The 13279-nt window shown below is 40.9% G+C and overlaps 1 protein-coding gene across 2 annotated transcripts in view; it reads left to right on the top strand.

The window, feature by feature from the left end:
- The window catches only part of phc2b (polyhomeotic homolog 2b (Drosophila)), a 29856-nt gene extending 17346 nt beyond the window's left edge, over positions 1-12510 (top strand). For both annotated transcript variants that reach the window (XM_011475025.4, XM_023954972.2), the window contains exons 8-15: positions 1521-1822; positions 2910-3102; positions 5958-6172; positions 6808-6937; positions 8270-8372; positions 8458-8572; positions 10906-11224; positions 11351-12510. In XM_011475025.4, the coding sequence (XP_011473327.1) occupies positions 1521-1822; positions 2910-3102; positions 5958-6172; positions 6808-6937; positions 8270-8372; positions 8458-8572; positions 10906-11224; positions 11351-11505 (1532 nt within the window). In that variant the 3' untranslated portion in view covers positions 11506-12510. The remainder of the gene's footprint in view (positions 1-1520; positions 1823-2909; positions 3103-5957; positions 6173-6807; positions 6938-8269; positions 8373-8457; positions 8573-10905; positions 11225-11350) is intronic.
- Positions 12511-13279: the final 769 nt, after the last annotated feature.

The raw sequence follows: 13279 nt of genomic DNA, 5'->3' as shown, positions 1-13279 counted from the left end.
ATCTAGGATGTTGCGCAACCATTTTTAGAAGCCCATAAAGATCATGCTGCCTTTCGCCGCTTTGTGATGATTGTAGGATTTGGAAGTTTATATACAAGTCAAGGGGTTACTTCAATATTTAAGCTCAAAACGTGGAGGACATTAACCCAAACCAACTCCTCTGCTGACCCCGTCTGGAATCATCAGTATGGATAGTTGTGACTGCAGTGTTCTGACTCGGAAAGCCCCCTGCTTCATTATTGCGGTGGCTGGAAATCTCTGGATTTATGGGTTTGCTGTTTAAGCAAGCTTCCTCTAAATTCCCAAAGAATAACTAATCCATTCTGAGCAAACTCAAGCAGCTCCTTTAGTCTTTGCATCAAATCTGATGTTCCAGCTTTAAAAGTGCTTGATCAAAAGTAAATGTAGTTAAAAGGTCAGATCATTCATTATTGATACAATATTGTGTAGCAATGTATATTTTTAGGGTTTACAGATGAGGATAAATTTGCAGACCTACAGCAAACCAGATTACAGGTTAACGTTTTCAATCCAATAAGATTTGGGCTTAAAATATGGAAATAATGCAGCATGTGGTTGAAATGAAAGTTGAAAAAAACGCCAGAAAAATGGACGGACCAACAACTAAAATGGTTGCTATAATGAGCATATTCAATGATGTGCTCTATTTTGTCTGCTTTTTAACAGTCTGGCTGGTCTGTTAATTTAAAAAGGAAACAAAAAACCCCCACTATTTATCAATTCTTTTCCACCCAATTGTTTTGGATCCTGAAGGAACAGGTTTTTAAAAAGTATCTATTAAAATCGATTCAAAACCTTTCCCATTCACTCTTGCATTTTCCTATTTTTGGTTTAGTCATTTCTAGGTCGAGATGCTTCCTGTCAGAGATTTTAGAGAGCAGGAAGACAGCTGGGACCTGCCGAGTCAATTTCAACTCTGTGAAGGATTTCATGGACACTTGGCTTAGCCCGCCATTTCCTGAGGCTTTCCCAAAACCGCCGTAGCCTCAGGCTCCTTCCGGCGGCTGCACTCTCACTTGCATACGCCGCCACAATACAAGATTGATGCGCTTCTTTTCGGGGCTTTGGGGCACCTCACAAGCTCTGGATGTGTTTTTACAGTGTTGGCACTGACATGTGGTGACAGGTCAGTTTGAAACAATTTGTGAGAAATGGTGCAGGCCAGAACTGCAACAGTCTGAGCAACCTTTCCACTAGCTTTTAATAAAACACCTAGTCAGCAAGGGGCACAGGGGTGAGGCAGCGCTGTGTACCAGGATCTTTTGTGCAGACGTCAACACGTTTTCTCTCTTTTTATGAATGTGCAGCAATGGTTCTGATTATTTATTTTTTTGCTTTTGACTCACATTTTGCTATTTTTAAATCCTTTTTCTGCCCACATTATCTTTACCTCTAGAATCCACAGAAATTCAATAAAGCTACAATAAAGCTATTTTTCTGTTATACCATTGTAGAATTGTGGTACTTTGTACTTAATGTGGCTGTTTCTTGTTCTATAGCGTACACCCAGATTCAGCCCCATTCACTGGTTCAGCAGCACAAACAACAGCAGTTTGTGGTGCAGCAGAGTCAGAGTTCCCAACGGACAGCAGGCCAGCTGCTGCAGACGGCCTCCATTCAGCCATCCCAGCACCCCGTCCCCGTGCTGCCCAAACCTGCTCCTCACCAACCAGCCACTCCCAGCCAGCAGGCCACCATCTTCCACTCCACCATCAGCCCCCACGCTCTTCACTCCTCCATCAACCACGCCAAAGCTCAGCCCGTCCAGCTCACTGCCATCAATTTACAGATCCAGCCAACGGTACGTACAGACGCACGCACCACTACTGTTTTGTAACTTTGAGACCTGTAGAATGGTAGAAAACTGTTTTAGGTATCATGTCAAAAAAAAAAACCATGCTGGAACTACCTTTATTGCTAAATTGTTATTCTTTTTTCTACATTTTTGTTCACAGATCTTAAATTTCTTTCTCATTTTCTTTTGCACATTCCGTTTTCTTAGTCAAAATAAAACAAAGCGTTCCAACAACACCCAAGGTGTTGGGCTCATTGTATTCGTTTTCCAGGTCTGATGATTTCTGCTGTTATTGCTACAGTTTTCAAACATTCACAGACTAATGTCTGCAGGTATTCCACTCCAACTCGTGCTTTTTTCAGACAGTGGAGTCGCTTAAGAAGAAGAAAGATCTTCTTTTAATTTAGAAGATTTTTTAACTTAGGCAAAATAAATGATTTTTTTTTAAACTACATGAAATATCTGATGGTTCACTAGATTATGTCCTTAACCTTTTAAAACTCTATTTCATCTAATCTATTTTAAATGTTGAGCTCAGAAAAAGCTTTGTGTTTGTTGTACAAGTCCTTTCCTGAGTTTTTATTTATTTTTTTACTGTTCTCTTTGAGTCTTGACCTTTAACAAGGATGTTGTAACTGATTTTTTGCTTTCGCTCAGCCAGTTGCTGATGTGTTTGAGAACGTCGTTCCTTCCTCTTCATTAGATTGTCAGCTCTTTTTTTTTTTATTTGCTGCATTTCTGTGAACGTCGCACTGACTTTTCAATGAACGCATTTTGGTGTCTAAACATAGATCTACAGCTGTTAGAAGCGTTTGACATTTTAGAACTCTCTTTAAACTTTAAATTCCAAATAGCTGTGGGACACTTGTAGTCTGGTAGCTTTACAAGCTTCTGTTTGAAGGCTGTGCTAATGTTTTCCACCCCAATTTTCATGTTACCACAAACACCTGCTATTAATTAATTAATCAAGCGGGCTTTATTGATAGGATGCATCCTATCAATAAAATCTGAATTATTTTTTCTCTTGGGTTTATCTTATTTTAAAAGTGTTCATCTGGGATAAGTGTTTTCTGTCCTTTGTTGCTCATTTCAGGCTGCTAGACTGCTTCAGGAAAATAAAGACAAGCCCACCTCACTGGTGGTCAGAGAGACGAGTCAGCCTCCGTCCACACAGCAGCGACAACAACAACAACAACAACAACACCCTGCGCCCTCCTCATCGCAATCCTCCAAGATGGGAGATCAAATCAAAGTCAACCAGGCCACACCTCCTGTTCAACCACAAGGTAAAGATTTAACCGCTTCCCTAGAACTAGCCAATGTCTTTTAGCCAATGTCATTCATTTGTGCTTATTGGATGTCCACTCAGAAGTCGACTGAGTGAGGAAAAGGTTTCAGTCTGAAGTTTGTGGAAAGTGTGGTTTGTAAAACATGAAATGGCAACAATTTCCTTTAGTGTCTTTATTCATGTTGAGGTTTATGGTCCTATTGATCTTGTTTAAAATAAAAACTAGTTGAACTTTCAACAATAAACGTATGTACTTCATTTCAAAGAGATTTTAAATTAATAAAGTACTTTATTTCACCGACGATGTCTGGCATAAAATGTACACACAATTTGGTTTAATGCCAGAAAATCATATCCTTTTTTAAATGTTGCTTTAGTTGAATTAATTTTTAAAGGAATTATGTTTGGCTCCTCCAAAAGCTTTAGGAGGGTCAGTATGTGTTGTTTATTTTTCACACCCTACACCAGGATTTGATATCTTCTTGGTTCTCAGCTGTCTGTGGGCTGGAAACACACATTCAAGCGACCTCTGTCAAGGAAAAGCCTATAAACACATATATGCACGTTTTGGGCTTTCACATTCAAAACTCTCACAATCACATGCCGCTACGCACGTTTTAGAGTTTGTTCTTGGCCCTCTACGTAAAAAACGCGCTGCAATTGAGCACGGGTCAAAGGTAAAACCAGTTCAACTTTGACCAATTAGGAGCTTGGATTTAGTAGTGACGCATGGGTAGAGTCTTTTCAAAACAAGGAAGCACCAACATGGAATCATGATCATCAATGAGAAATTAATAATTGCGGTTTGGGCTTAGACACAATTATATGACACCAAGTCATATAGTAGAGAAAGAAAAAGCCTGGAGCAAGATTCACAACATTTCCATCGCTTCGATATTTCCCACTTCCAACTATAGGTACATACACTAGTTTCAGGTAGCGCCAGTCTAGTGTGAACAATGTTGGCTGAAGGTGCTTTTAAGAATCCCTGTTTAGCGCATTCTTGTAGCATAAGAGTCGTCCAGCAACAGAAGATTTAGACTATTCATAAACTGATAAGAATAATAGATGTGCTGCACTTTGAAGATACAAAGTAAACAGAGTCCTGCAATGCTTCTGGCCTGCTGTCCACCAACTCACGGATCTACATCTCTGCACACAAACCAGTCCCCTGTGTAACAAGCGTGTGCGTAGACATCCTCATGTCATGCAGGTTGATCCTCAGTGTTTCCTGCTTTGAGCAGATTAGAGGGGACTTGGAGACTCAGTTCCTCCAGTTCTTATGTGTTAACAATGGAGAATATTGCATCTCATTGAAATATTAGGCTGTTTGTTTTGGTGGAGTTTTTGTTTTACTTTTAGGGGAGGGACTTAGCTAAAACTGTAAAAGTAGATGAAGTTAAACGTTGTAAAGTTTAGCTTCCAGTCAGGTGTCCACCGGGATGCAGCGTGTTTCCTCTCACTTGGTGTCCGCGTGAAGCAGCCTTCTCCCGCCCCGCGTGTTTACATGTCGCTGTCGGCGCGAAAAGCTGATCGCTGGAGTCAGACGGGAGACAGACACTACTGTGAGCGGCGGGATCGGGTTCTCGGCTGAAGCGGACTCATCTGCGCCGCTCTCACGGCGCGCTGCCGTGGGAGGAAGCGTGCGGGGAGGGAGGCGGGTCCTGCCGCAGCTGCAGCTTTCTAGCGCCGTGGGCGTCCGCGGCGGCTGCCTGCCTGCGTCCGCGTTGTTAGGACAACAGAAAGCGCACGTTTTGTTCCGAGCGAGGCGGGAGTTGCGCGGTGAGTAGCGCTGATGGGTTTTTACATGATAGACGGTGTTTGTTGTCGTTGTTTGGAGCTTTTGAGGGAAATGGAAGAGGCGCTTTAAGCGTGGAAGCGTTGAAATGTTTCATTTCGTCGCTGTTCTTCAGAGACGGCGTTTGAACCAGGGGCAGTTCAGAGTTTTCCTCTTTCGGGGGGCTCAGCCCCTCAGGGATGAAGGTTTTACAAAAAAAAGAATCCAAATTTAAAATGGATCTTTATTTAAACAACTTATTTAGTCTGTTTGATCTGTAAGTATATATACTTATATATACAAGAAAAACATTTTTTTAACTAAATCCATTCAAATATCCTATAAAACAACACAAATTGCGTTTTTGCTATTAAAAAAACAAATCATGTTCCTAAAATGTAAGCCTTTGATCTATATTTAGTAATTGTGTTTTTTTTCTGGTTTTTTTAACATGTTCTTGTAGCCTTTTTCTCATGATGGAGGATATATGAAATAAAATAATTCAGATTAAATCTACATTTCTGAGTTTTTCCTTTTTAAAAACGGGATGAATCAGAAGCAGATGAAAAAATGCTGTATAAAAAGCTCTCTAACGTCTTCAATCATCTGTTTTCTCTACCATCCATTCTCTTCAGAAAACATTTCCAAACACATCAAATAGTAATTATTCTTATAGAAAGACTGATGCCTATTATAGAAAATGACTGAAACAAAGCAAAACATCCATAAATGACTTGCATGACTTATGTTTGTTTCATACATAATAAGCATTACTTTAATAACATTTATACCAAATAACAGCTCCAGCTAACATGTAAACAGAAGGTTTGAGTAACTAAGTTTGTAAGGTATTATCAATAAAGACAATTACAAATGGAATTAATAGATGTAATTCCCTACTAAAAGTAACTTAGGCTACATATTAAAAAGGTTGGAGTTGTGCACTTCAGGTAAAATATATTTTTTAAGAGTTTTAGTTTCTTAAATCTTTATATATAATTATTTTAAAAAGTTGTCATAACTGTGGCATTTCTCTCAAAATATGACACGTTTAATGTATGTGTTTTTCTGGCTAGGGTCTGACTCTGCAAAGAGGCCAAGCGCAGTCACGGCGGGCTCCCCACCTCCTGCCATGACTTCCGGAAACGAGAGCGAGGCGCCCACCGTGATGGGCAGCACGCCACAGAATGGAGAGAGCAAACCGCCACAGGCCATCGTCAAGCCTCAGGTCCTCACACACGTCATCGAAGGGTTCGTCATCCAGGAGGGAGCGGAGCCGTTCCCCGTTTGTGTAAGAGAGCAGAGGAACATTAAGCATTCCCTGAATCAGTCAGGATCTCTGTTGATCATACCTGCAGGGAGCTGACAGCAGGCAAACACAAACCCGCTGTTGCTGCTTGTAGTGACAGCGTGTCGCATGCATCCGTCATTAGTTTCAGGGAGATGGCACCCCTGGTAGAATACACATGAGCGGAGGTATAGATGCAGCAGGTTAGCCTAATCTGACCTTTTTTTCTTTTCCAAAATTGATGCACTTTTTTTTTTTCGCTCTTCACATCCCTTTTCCTTGAAGAGTTTTATAACTGAGCATCACAAGCATCAAGACTTTGAGTTGTCTGCCTCCTGCTGGCCAGTTGATGTAAATACTCATCAGTTTTGAATGTACACATATTTAAAGTCATAAAACCTTTGTCGTATTTTTCTATAATTTAATGGCTAAAGCATAATTTGGGAAATAAGGGATTCATGGAACTCATTACTATATAGTTATATCATTTTTCATATGTTTTTCTTGTCACATTAGTAGCTGAAAGGTTTTCATGATGAACTGTGTGGTTAAAAAAAATACTCTTGTATTTATACCTCAGAAATACTGCCCATTTGATGTAGTTTTCACGTACTGTGATTTTTCCAAACTGGATCCAGGTGGAGCGTTTGCCCATCCTCATTGACAGTCCAAAGAAGCTGGATCATCAGCTGTCCTCAGACCCTGACAAAACTCCAGTCAGCAACGCGGCAAACACAGACTCCGAGCCTGAGGACATAAACCAGCCAGGTGAGGCCAACGCTTTCACTTAATCAATTTCATCCTGTTTTCTATTCCTCTTATCAAGTATGTTTCCAGGAAGTGGATGGAACAAGTCTCTTAACGTGCTGCTTGTTAACACAACCATGTGAACTCTCCCCAGCTGAATTTCAATGCAGCTCCTCACCAAACCACTTAACCTGTGTTTGGTCAGAGCCAACCTGCTAAAAGCACAACTTCCTCTTTCCTCACAGCTTCATCAGTCACATGATCACATGTGGTTTTTCAACACATGGTCTGTGTGGACTAACACATGTTTAATTATGGCCAAATAACAGAAAAAGGATTCCAGAAAACCAAACAAGATAGAGGTTATTGTTGCAGAAACATGAGTTTATATCAATTTATTTGTATAAATAAATCACAGAACATCTTTTCATGATTTTGGAATAGGGAAGCATGTCGTCCTGCTCTGTAAACCAGTCTGTGGTTTGTCAGTGTGCCTTGACACAGCAGCACAAGTGCACACTAGGGATGTGCGTATCGATTCTTTCATTTGCACATTGGCTGGTTAATATTTCTGAGTCAATATCTTTTTTAAATATTGTCATACTGTGTTTAAACGAAACATGCCATTTGTTCTCTGCTCCTGAGAGTTTGAGCTATTAAATGTTTATAAAACCTCTCTCAGGTGTATTCTTGGTCTTCCATGTCATGGGATTTTTGGCAGCAAATCAGTTTTCACTCACTACTCTGCCTCAGAGCAGCCAACTCCACTGCAGATGAGAGAGGGGAAAAAAAGAAGTGTTTTTTTGGTAATTCTTTTTCACTCGCAACCAAAGGTGGTACCATGTGCTCCATCTGCAGTAAATACTGTCATAGCAGCAACACCAGTGACCGCTTTAAGCAGTTAAAAGCAACTCGTCCTTTGAAACATCGCTGTGAAAACAACCAGCAAGCCTCAAAGTCCCCTCCACCCCCTGGTGTCTGTCAGGAGACACTGCAGGAAGTTTATAAAAAGCATAGAATGGGTGACAGTTCTTCAACTTTAAGTGGAAAAACTGTCACCGGATGTGTTAAAATTTGAATTAACCACTATTTGTTATAAAACTGCAAATGTGTAACCCGGCTATGTGAAGGATGAAGTCACGTTCACTGCTTTTACCTTCCATTGATGAATAAATGTTTGTATTCTTCTATTTATATATAAAAAAACAAACGTTGAGTGCTTTGGTTCTAGAATTTAATTAATTGGAAGTAAAATAGTCTTTACTGGTTAGAAATGATCTTTTTTTCCTTTTGAATTTCGTTTCAAAGATTGAGCATCAGTTGTTTATGTTGCCGCTGTTCTTCCTCCTGCAGAGAAAGAAGAACCCAAGCTGACCTGTGAATATTGTGGCTGGGTAGACTTTGCCTACAGGTTCAAAGGCTCCAAACGCTTCTGCTCTGTGGTTTGTGCCAAGAGGCAAGTTCCCTTCATTTTCTTTCCTTTTATTTGTTCAAATCTACACTGAAATGTGTAGTCTCAGTGAAGCTGGGTCTTTCATCAGGTATAATGTCGGCTGCACAAAGAGGGTTGGACTTTTTCGTCCGGAGAGGAACAAACCAACTAATCGCTGGCGCCGGAGATCCCAGGGTCGGCCCAGCATAGAGGCCAAAAAGCAGGTATAGAGCCACATATAGCCCTTTTCTACAGTCGGGTTTTTTATTTATTTATTAGTCAGTCATTTGTTCACATTTTTTGATTACTCCCTTTTTGATTGCTTTTACCAAAATTTATGAGTTGCTGGGTTCTTTTCTACTTTTCATCTCTGTAGTTCGGCAAATTGAGTCCAGTTGTGTAGCAGTTAAAAGTGGAATTGCTATTGATGTGTACAAACAAAAATGTAATTGCTGATTAGTTAACGAAATCCATCCAGAATCTGCCCAGGAGATAATTTTTTTTTTTTTTTTAAACCAGTGCTAAAAGTTCAACGTTAGATGGAGGAAACAAACTCTGGCTCACGTAACCTTTGTGCTATCCTAGGCACTTTGAGATTGGGAGTTGGGTCATCTAGACCCACTAGACAGTGCGCTGAACCTTTTTTCTTCAATGATTTGTGATCTTCACTGGTGCCCATGGATTACATGAAATCTTTCCACCTTTTATCCACCTTTGACATGGTAGGGAGAACACGTCAATGTAAGGGTGGGGTCATCTAAGATAGCACAAGGGGTAAAGCAAACAGAGTGGGTCAAGTCAGAATACACAGTTACGGCCCCGACAGGCAAACCTGTCCCATTCTGGGGGAAAATCACAATGTGGCCATTACATATGAAAGATGGACACCAATAAGTTAAGGAACACTGTTTGAGTGAAAGAAAGAACCTGTATCCTGTAAAACAAAAATTACTGTGCTGGTCCCAAAAAATGACAAAATAGAGGGATTGGAGCCTTGGCCAAACAGAAAATAAGTCAGGGAGACAACTGACCCAGTCACCATGACCGTCAGATTCAGCAGCTCCCTGCTAAGGCTGCCTAACAAAATCTAAATCTAAAATAACAAAACTTAGGGATGGCCCGTTTGACACGGACGCTTCGGCGCGCGTTTCACCTTCATGAAACAGAGTGGTTCGGCACAATCTTCCGGGGCGTGTGTCAACTAGCGCAGATCACGCGGTTGATGACGTATGACACGCCAAATGCCTCGTTTGGTCGAACCACGGTTCAGATGTCACTTGTGTTTTGAACAGTTGGGCTCGCTATTCTCTAGAAATACGAAATGACATCCTCCGCAAACCTCAGGCTTAAGCGCATTTGCACGTGACACCACAGCCTTCACCTTCTCATAGTCCAGACTTGCAATGGTTGGCAAGGATACCAGTCCTTCCTGTGCCTTCACAGTAGGACTCTCCTCAGCAAAAGTGGCCAGACAGTTTTAGGCCTCTGCAACACCCTAGCAGCATGCTTGAACAGAGCAAAATAATCATCAATGGCCCTGTCACCTAGTGGAGGTACAAATTTAACACATTTGTCCACATCAAATGGTGTCACATAGACGGACGGAGGTGGTGCAACTGAGGTGGCTTGTTGCAGTTCGAGCTCCTTTAGGCAGATTTGCCTGTGGTTTTCCTCCTTAATTTCAAACTCATAACCAACTTCCTTCTTCTTTATTCTCAAACGGAGCAGTTCAACCTCAAGCTCCTTAAGATAAAGAGACCTTGCACAAGCTTTGCCGACCAGAAAACTCATCCTGCCAACCAAAATACCTCCAATGGGACCAACAACATTTCACTCAGATCAAAACAGTTGATCCTCAGTCAACCGACATGCAGGGCTTAGCAAAGGAGTAAGAGAGAAGAAAGGAAAAAAAAAAATTGAGGCAGGGGCAGCAGACACAGTACACAAAACTACAAACTGGTGTCCAAAGATGTGCAGACACATTCACACAAATGAGCAAAAAGGCTCAAACAAAGTGTCAGCACGAGGCACAAAAAAAACCTGCCCCAAAACAAAGTGCTAACACGAGTCACAAATGCGCATTTCAGCGCCCAAAAACCCAGGGCAGATGACAAAGACAGTACAGGCTGTATAAAGACAGACCCCCAAATAAGTAATGCCACAAAACAAAACTGCCACTGGTCAAGCGGGATAAATCCCAGACTAGCCCCCAAATATGTTACGGCCCGACAGGCAAACCTGTCCCAGTCTAGGGGCCAGAACATATGAAACAATGGACATCAGAATGTTAAGGAACACAGTTTATTGAGAGGAAGAAAGAACCTGTGTCCTGTAAAACAAAAATAAATTACTGTGCTGGTTCTAAGTAAATACAAAACAGAGGGATTGGAACCTTGGCCAAGCATAAAATAAGTGATAGTTTTAATATTTTAAAAAGGAACATTAAAACTGTTCTTTGAGGCTTGAAATCCATTTATTTGATCAGTTCTATGCACATGGATGAATCCGTTTTCCCAAAATAATTACCAATGCAGTCTTTTCTGGCTTTTCTTTGCAGAAACTTTCTCCCTTACAACAGAACCAGGGTGGTTCAGTGTCCTCTCCACACGCCTCTCAGCCCAGTCAGGAAGAGTCCAGTCCATGTTCAGACATGTCCAGCTACGAAGAGCCGCAGTCTCCTTTGTCAGTAGCCAGCTCAGGCCCCCTCGCCCCCGCTCCAGTCTCTGCTCAGGTCCCTGTCCGTCAGCCAAGCAGGGCCTTGGACCAGGATGGCGGCTCTGGAAGAGATGCCCCGTCGCTCTGTGAACGCTTTCTACCCAGCGACCCCACCAAGTGGAACGTGGAAGAGGTTTACGAGTTCATCCGCTCGCTGCCAGGTCAAGAGACTTTTTTTATCTTACAGAAGCACAAAGAAAGCTCGACATATGTGCATTTTGCCCAGAAATCCTGATTTTTTTATTTTTTATTTATTTTTTTATTGTCTTCTCATTCTCTCCTCGCAGGTTGTCAGGAAATTGCAGACGAGTTTCGCTCTCAAGAGATAGATGGACAAGCTTTGCTCTTACTGAAGGAGGACCACTTGATGAGCACCATGAACATTAAGCTGGGACCAGCACTTAAGATCTTTGCACGCATCAACATGCTCAAAGACTCATAGCAAGAATCTTTCTGTTTGTGTAGACTGTAGCACCGACGGCACACATAACTAACTGCACTACAGCCTTTCATTTTTGGACTCCTTTCACTTGAACCTGCAAGTGCATTGCCTTTTTCTTCTTGCCATTTCTGGCTTGTTAGAGAGCTGTTTGACTGGTTTGGAAGAACCATCATACCACACACACATACATGCTGCCCATGTAAGCATCATATTCAGTTTACATGTGGAGCTCTGGAAAAGGGTAGCGTTTGGGAGGACTTCAACTGATTATTTGTGTCTGTGCTGGGTCACACCGCATCACAGTTGGTGCTGATTTAGCTCAAAACACGAGTGACGTCTGAATTTATTATTGGTGTTTTTGAGCGCTTTTCTTGGCACGCGAATGATGGGGAGATGGCTGCTGGGAGCACAAGATGGCACTCATTAATTGACTCGTTTTTATTCAGCATATGATCCTTTCCCTTTTTTCCTAATAAGACTTTAACACAAAGCTTAAAAGCAGAGACACTATTCAGACAGCTTCTTTAGCCAATTTTACTCTGTAGATTTAAACTGCATACAGTTTTGTTTTAAAGGAAAGTTAAAGATGAAATACATTTTCTGTCCTAATTTCAGTGGAGGACACTAATTTACCCCAAGGTTTCCACTGTTTGTTTTTTTCCTGTCTTCAATTTTCCTCCAAAAAGAATGGTTCTGAGGTTATCTTATGTTGCATTTATGAAACACAAAGGTTTATATGTACATAGCAGTTCAAGGAATGGGAAAGGGGTCTAACTGTTCTTTCTGTAACTTATCTTTTTTATTTTTAAATAGAAGTATAAATTTACAAAATATTTTTAAAAATATGCAAATGTATGAAGCAACATTGGCCTTTTTTAAGATCTTTAATTGCGTTTTCGTGGTGTTATAGAAGTAAGCCTTTTTTTTTAAACCATTCATTGTAAAATGCCTGTATTTATGAAAACTGTTTGTATCACATTTTACAGTCATAAATAACTTGCTGAGTGTTGTTTTTTGGTTTTTTAAAAGCCACCTCCGAATCATCTTTTGATCAATTTTTACATCGGTCACCTAATTAAGATTTTTTTTTTTTACTGTCATTTTCTTGGACATAGTTCCTGCAGAGCGGCTGTAGTTCATCAGATATTTGCCTCCGAGTTGTGGGCGGGAACGTTGGCACAGAGCGTCCTCATTTCCCATAATCTTTTTGTTAATGCACTCTCTTGCTAGCTTACAGCATTACCAGTGCAACAAAAATGGTGAGCATTATCGGAGCCATCCAGCTGGACAGTTTGGAGCCAGAAGCCAGCTCAGACGAGGAAAACAAAGACGTACATGGATCCGTGTGGATGCTTCGGAAAGGAACAGCATTTTTTTGGCTGCTTCTGATTCACAAACATACTAAGAAATGCTTATTATATTTTTCACCTGTATGTCCTCTATCATGAGAAAAAAGCTACAAAAAAACCTCCAAAAACACGATTCTCTTTGGAGTGGGTCTTTAAAGTGTTTTTGGATCAGAATCAAATATAGTCCTAATGTAGGCCTAACTGCAAAAGAACCACAACTCAAACATGAGCTTTCCATCACCTTCTGGTAAAGATATTTTAAAAAATGCGCAAAGAGTAAGGGATACTTACTTCCAACTGGATTATTAGGTTCTTTTGCTTGTACCATGTAAAATAGGGTCAATATCCCAAACTTAATTTTGTACTTTTTGCAGAAATAATAGAACTACTAGGCCTGTCTAAAATAAAAGCGACTATAAAGTAAC

Source organism: Oryzias latipes, chromosome 5 (genome assembly GCF_053564925.1).
Source record: "Oryzias latipes strain Hd-rR chromosome 5, Olatipes_Hd-rR_3.1".
NCBI classification, from domain to species: Eukaryota; Metazoa; Chordata; class Actinopteri; order Beloniformes; family Adrianichthyidae; genus Oryzias; species Oryzias latipes.
Note: the sequence above shows the minus strand (reverse complement) of the source record. Positions and strands in the feature narration are given on the sequence as shown.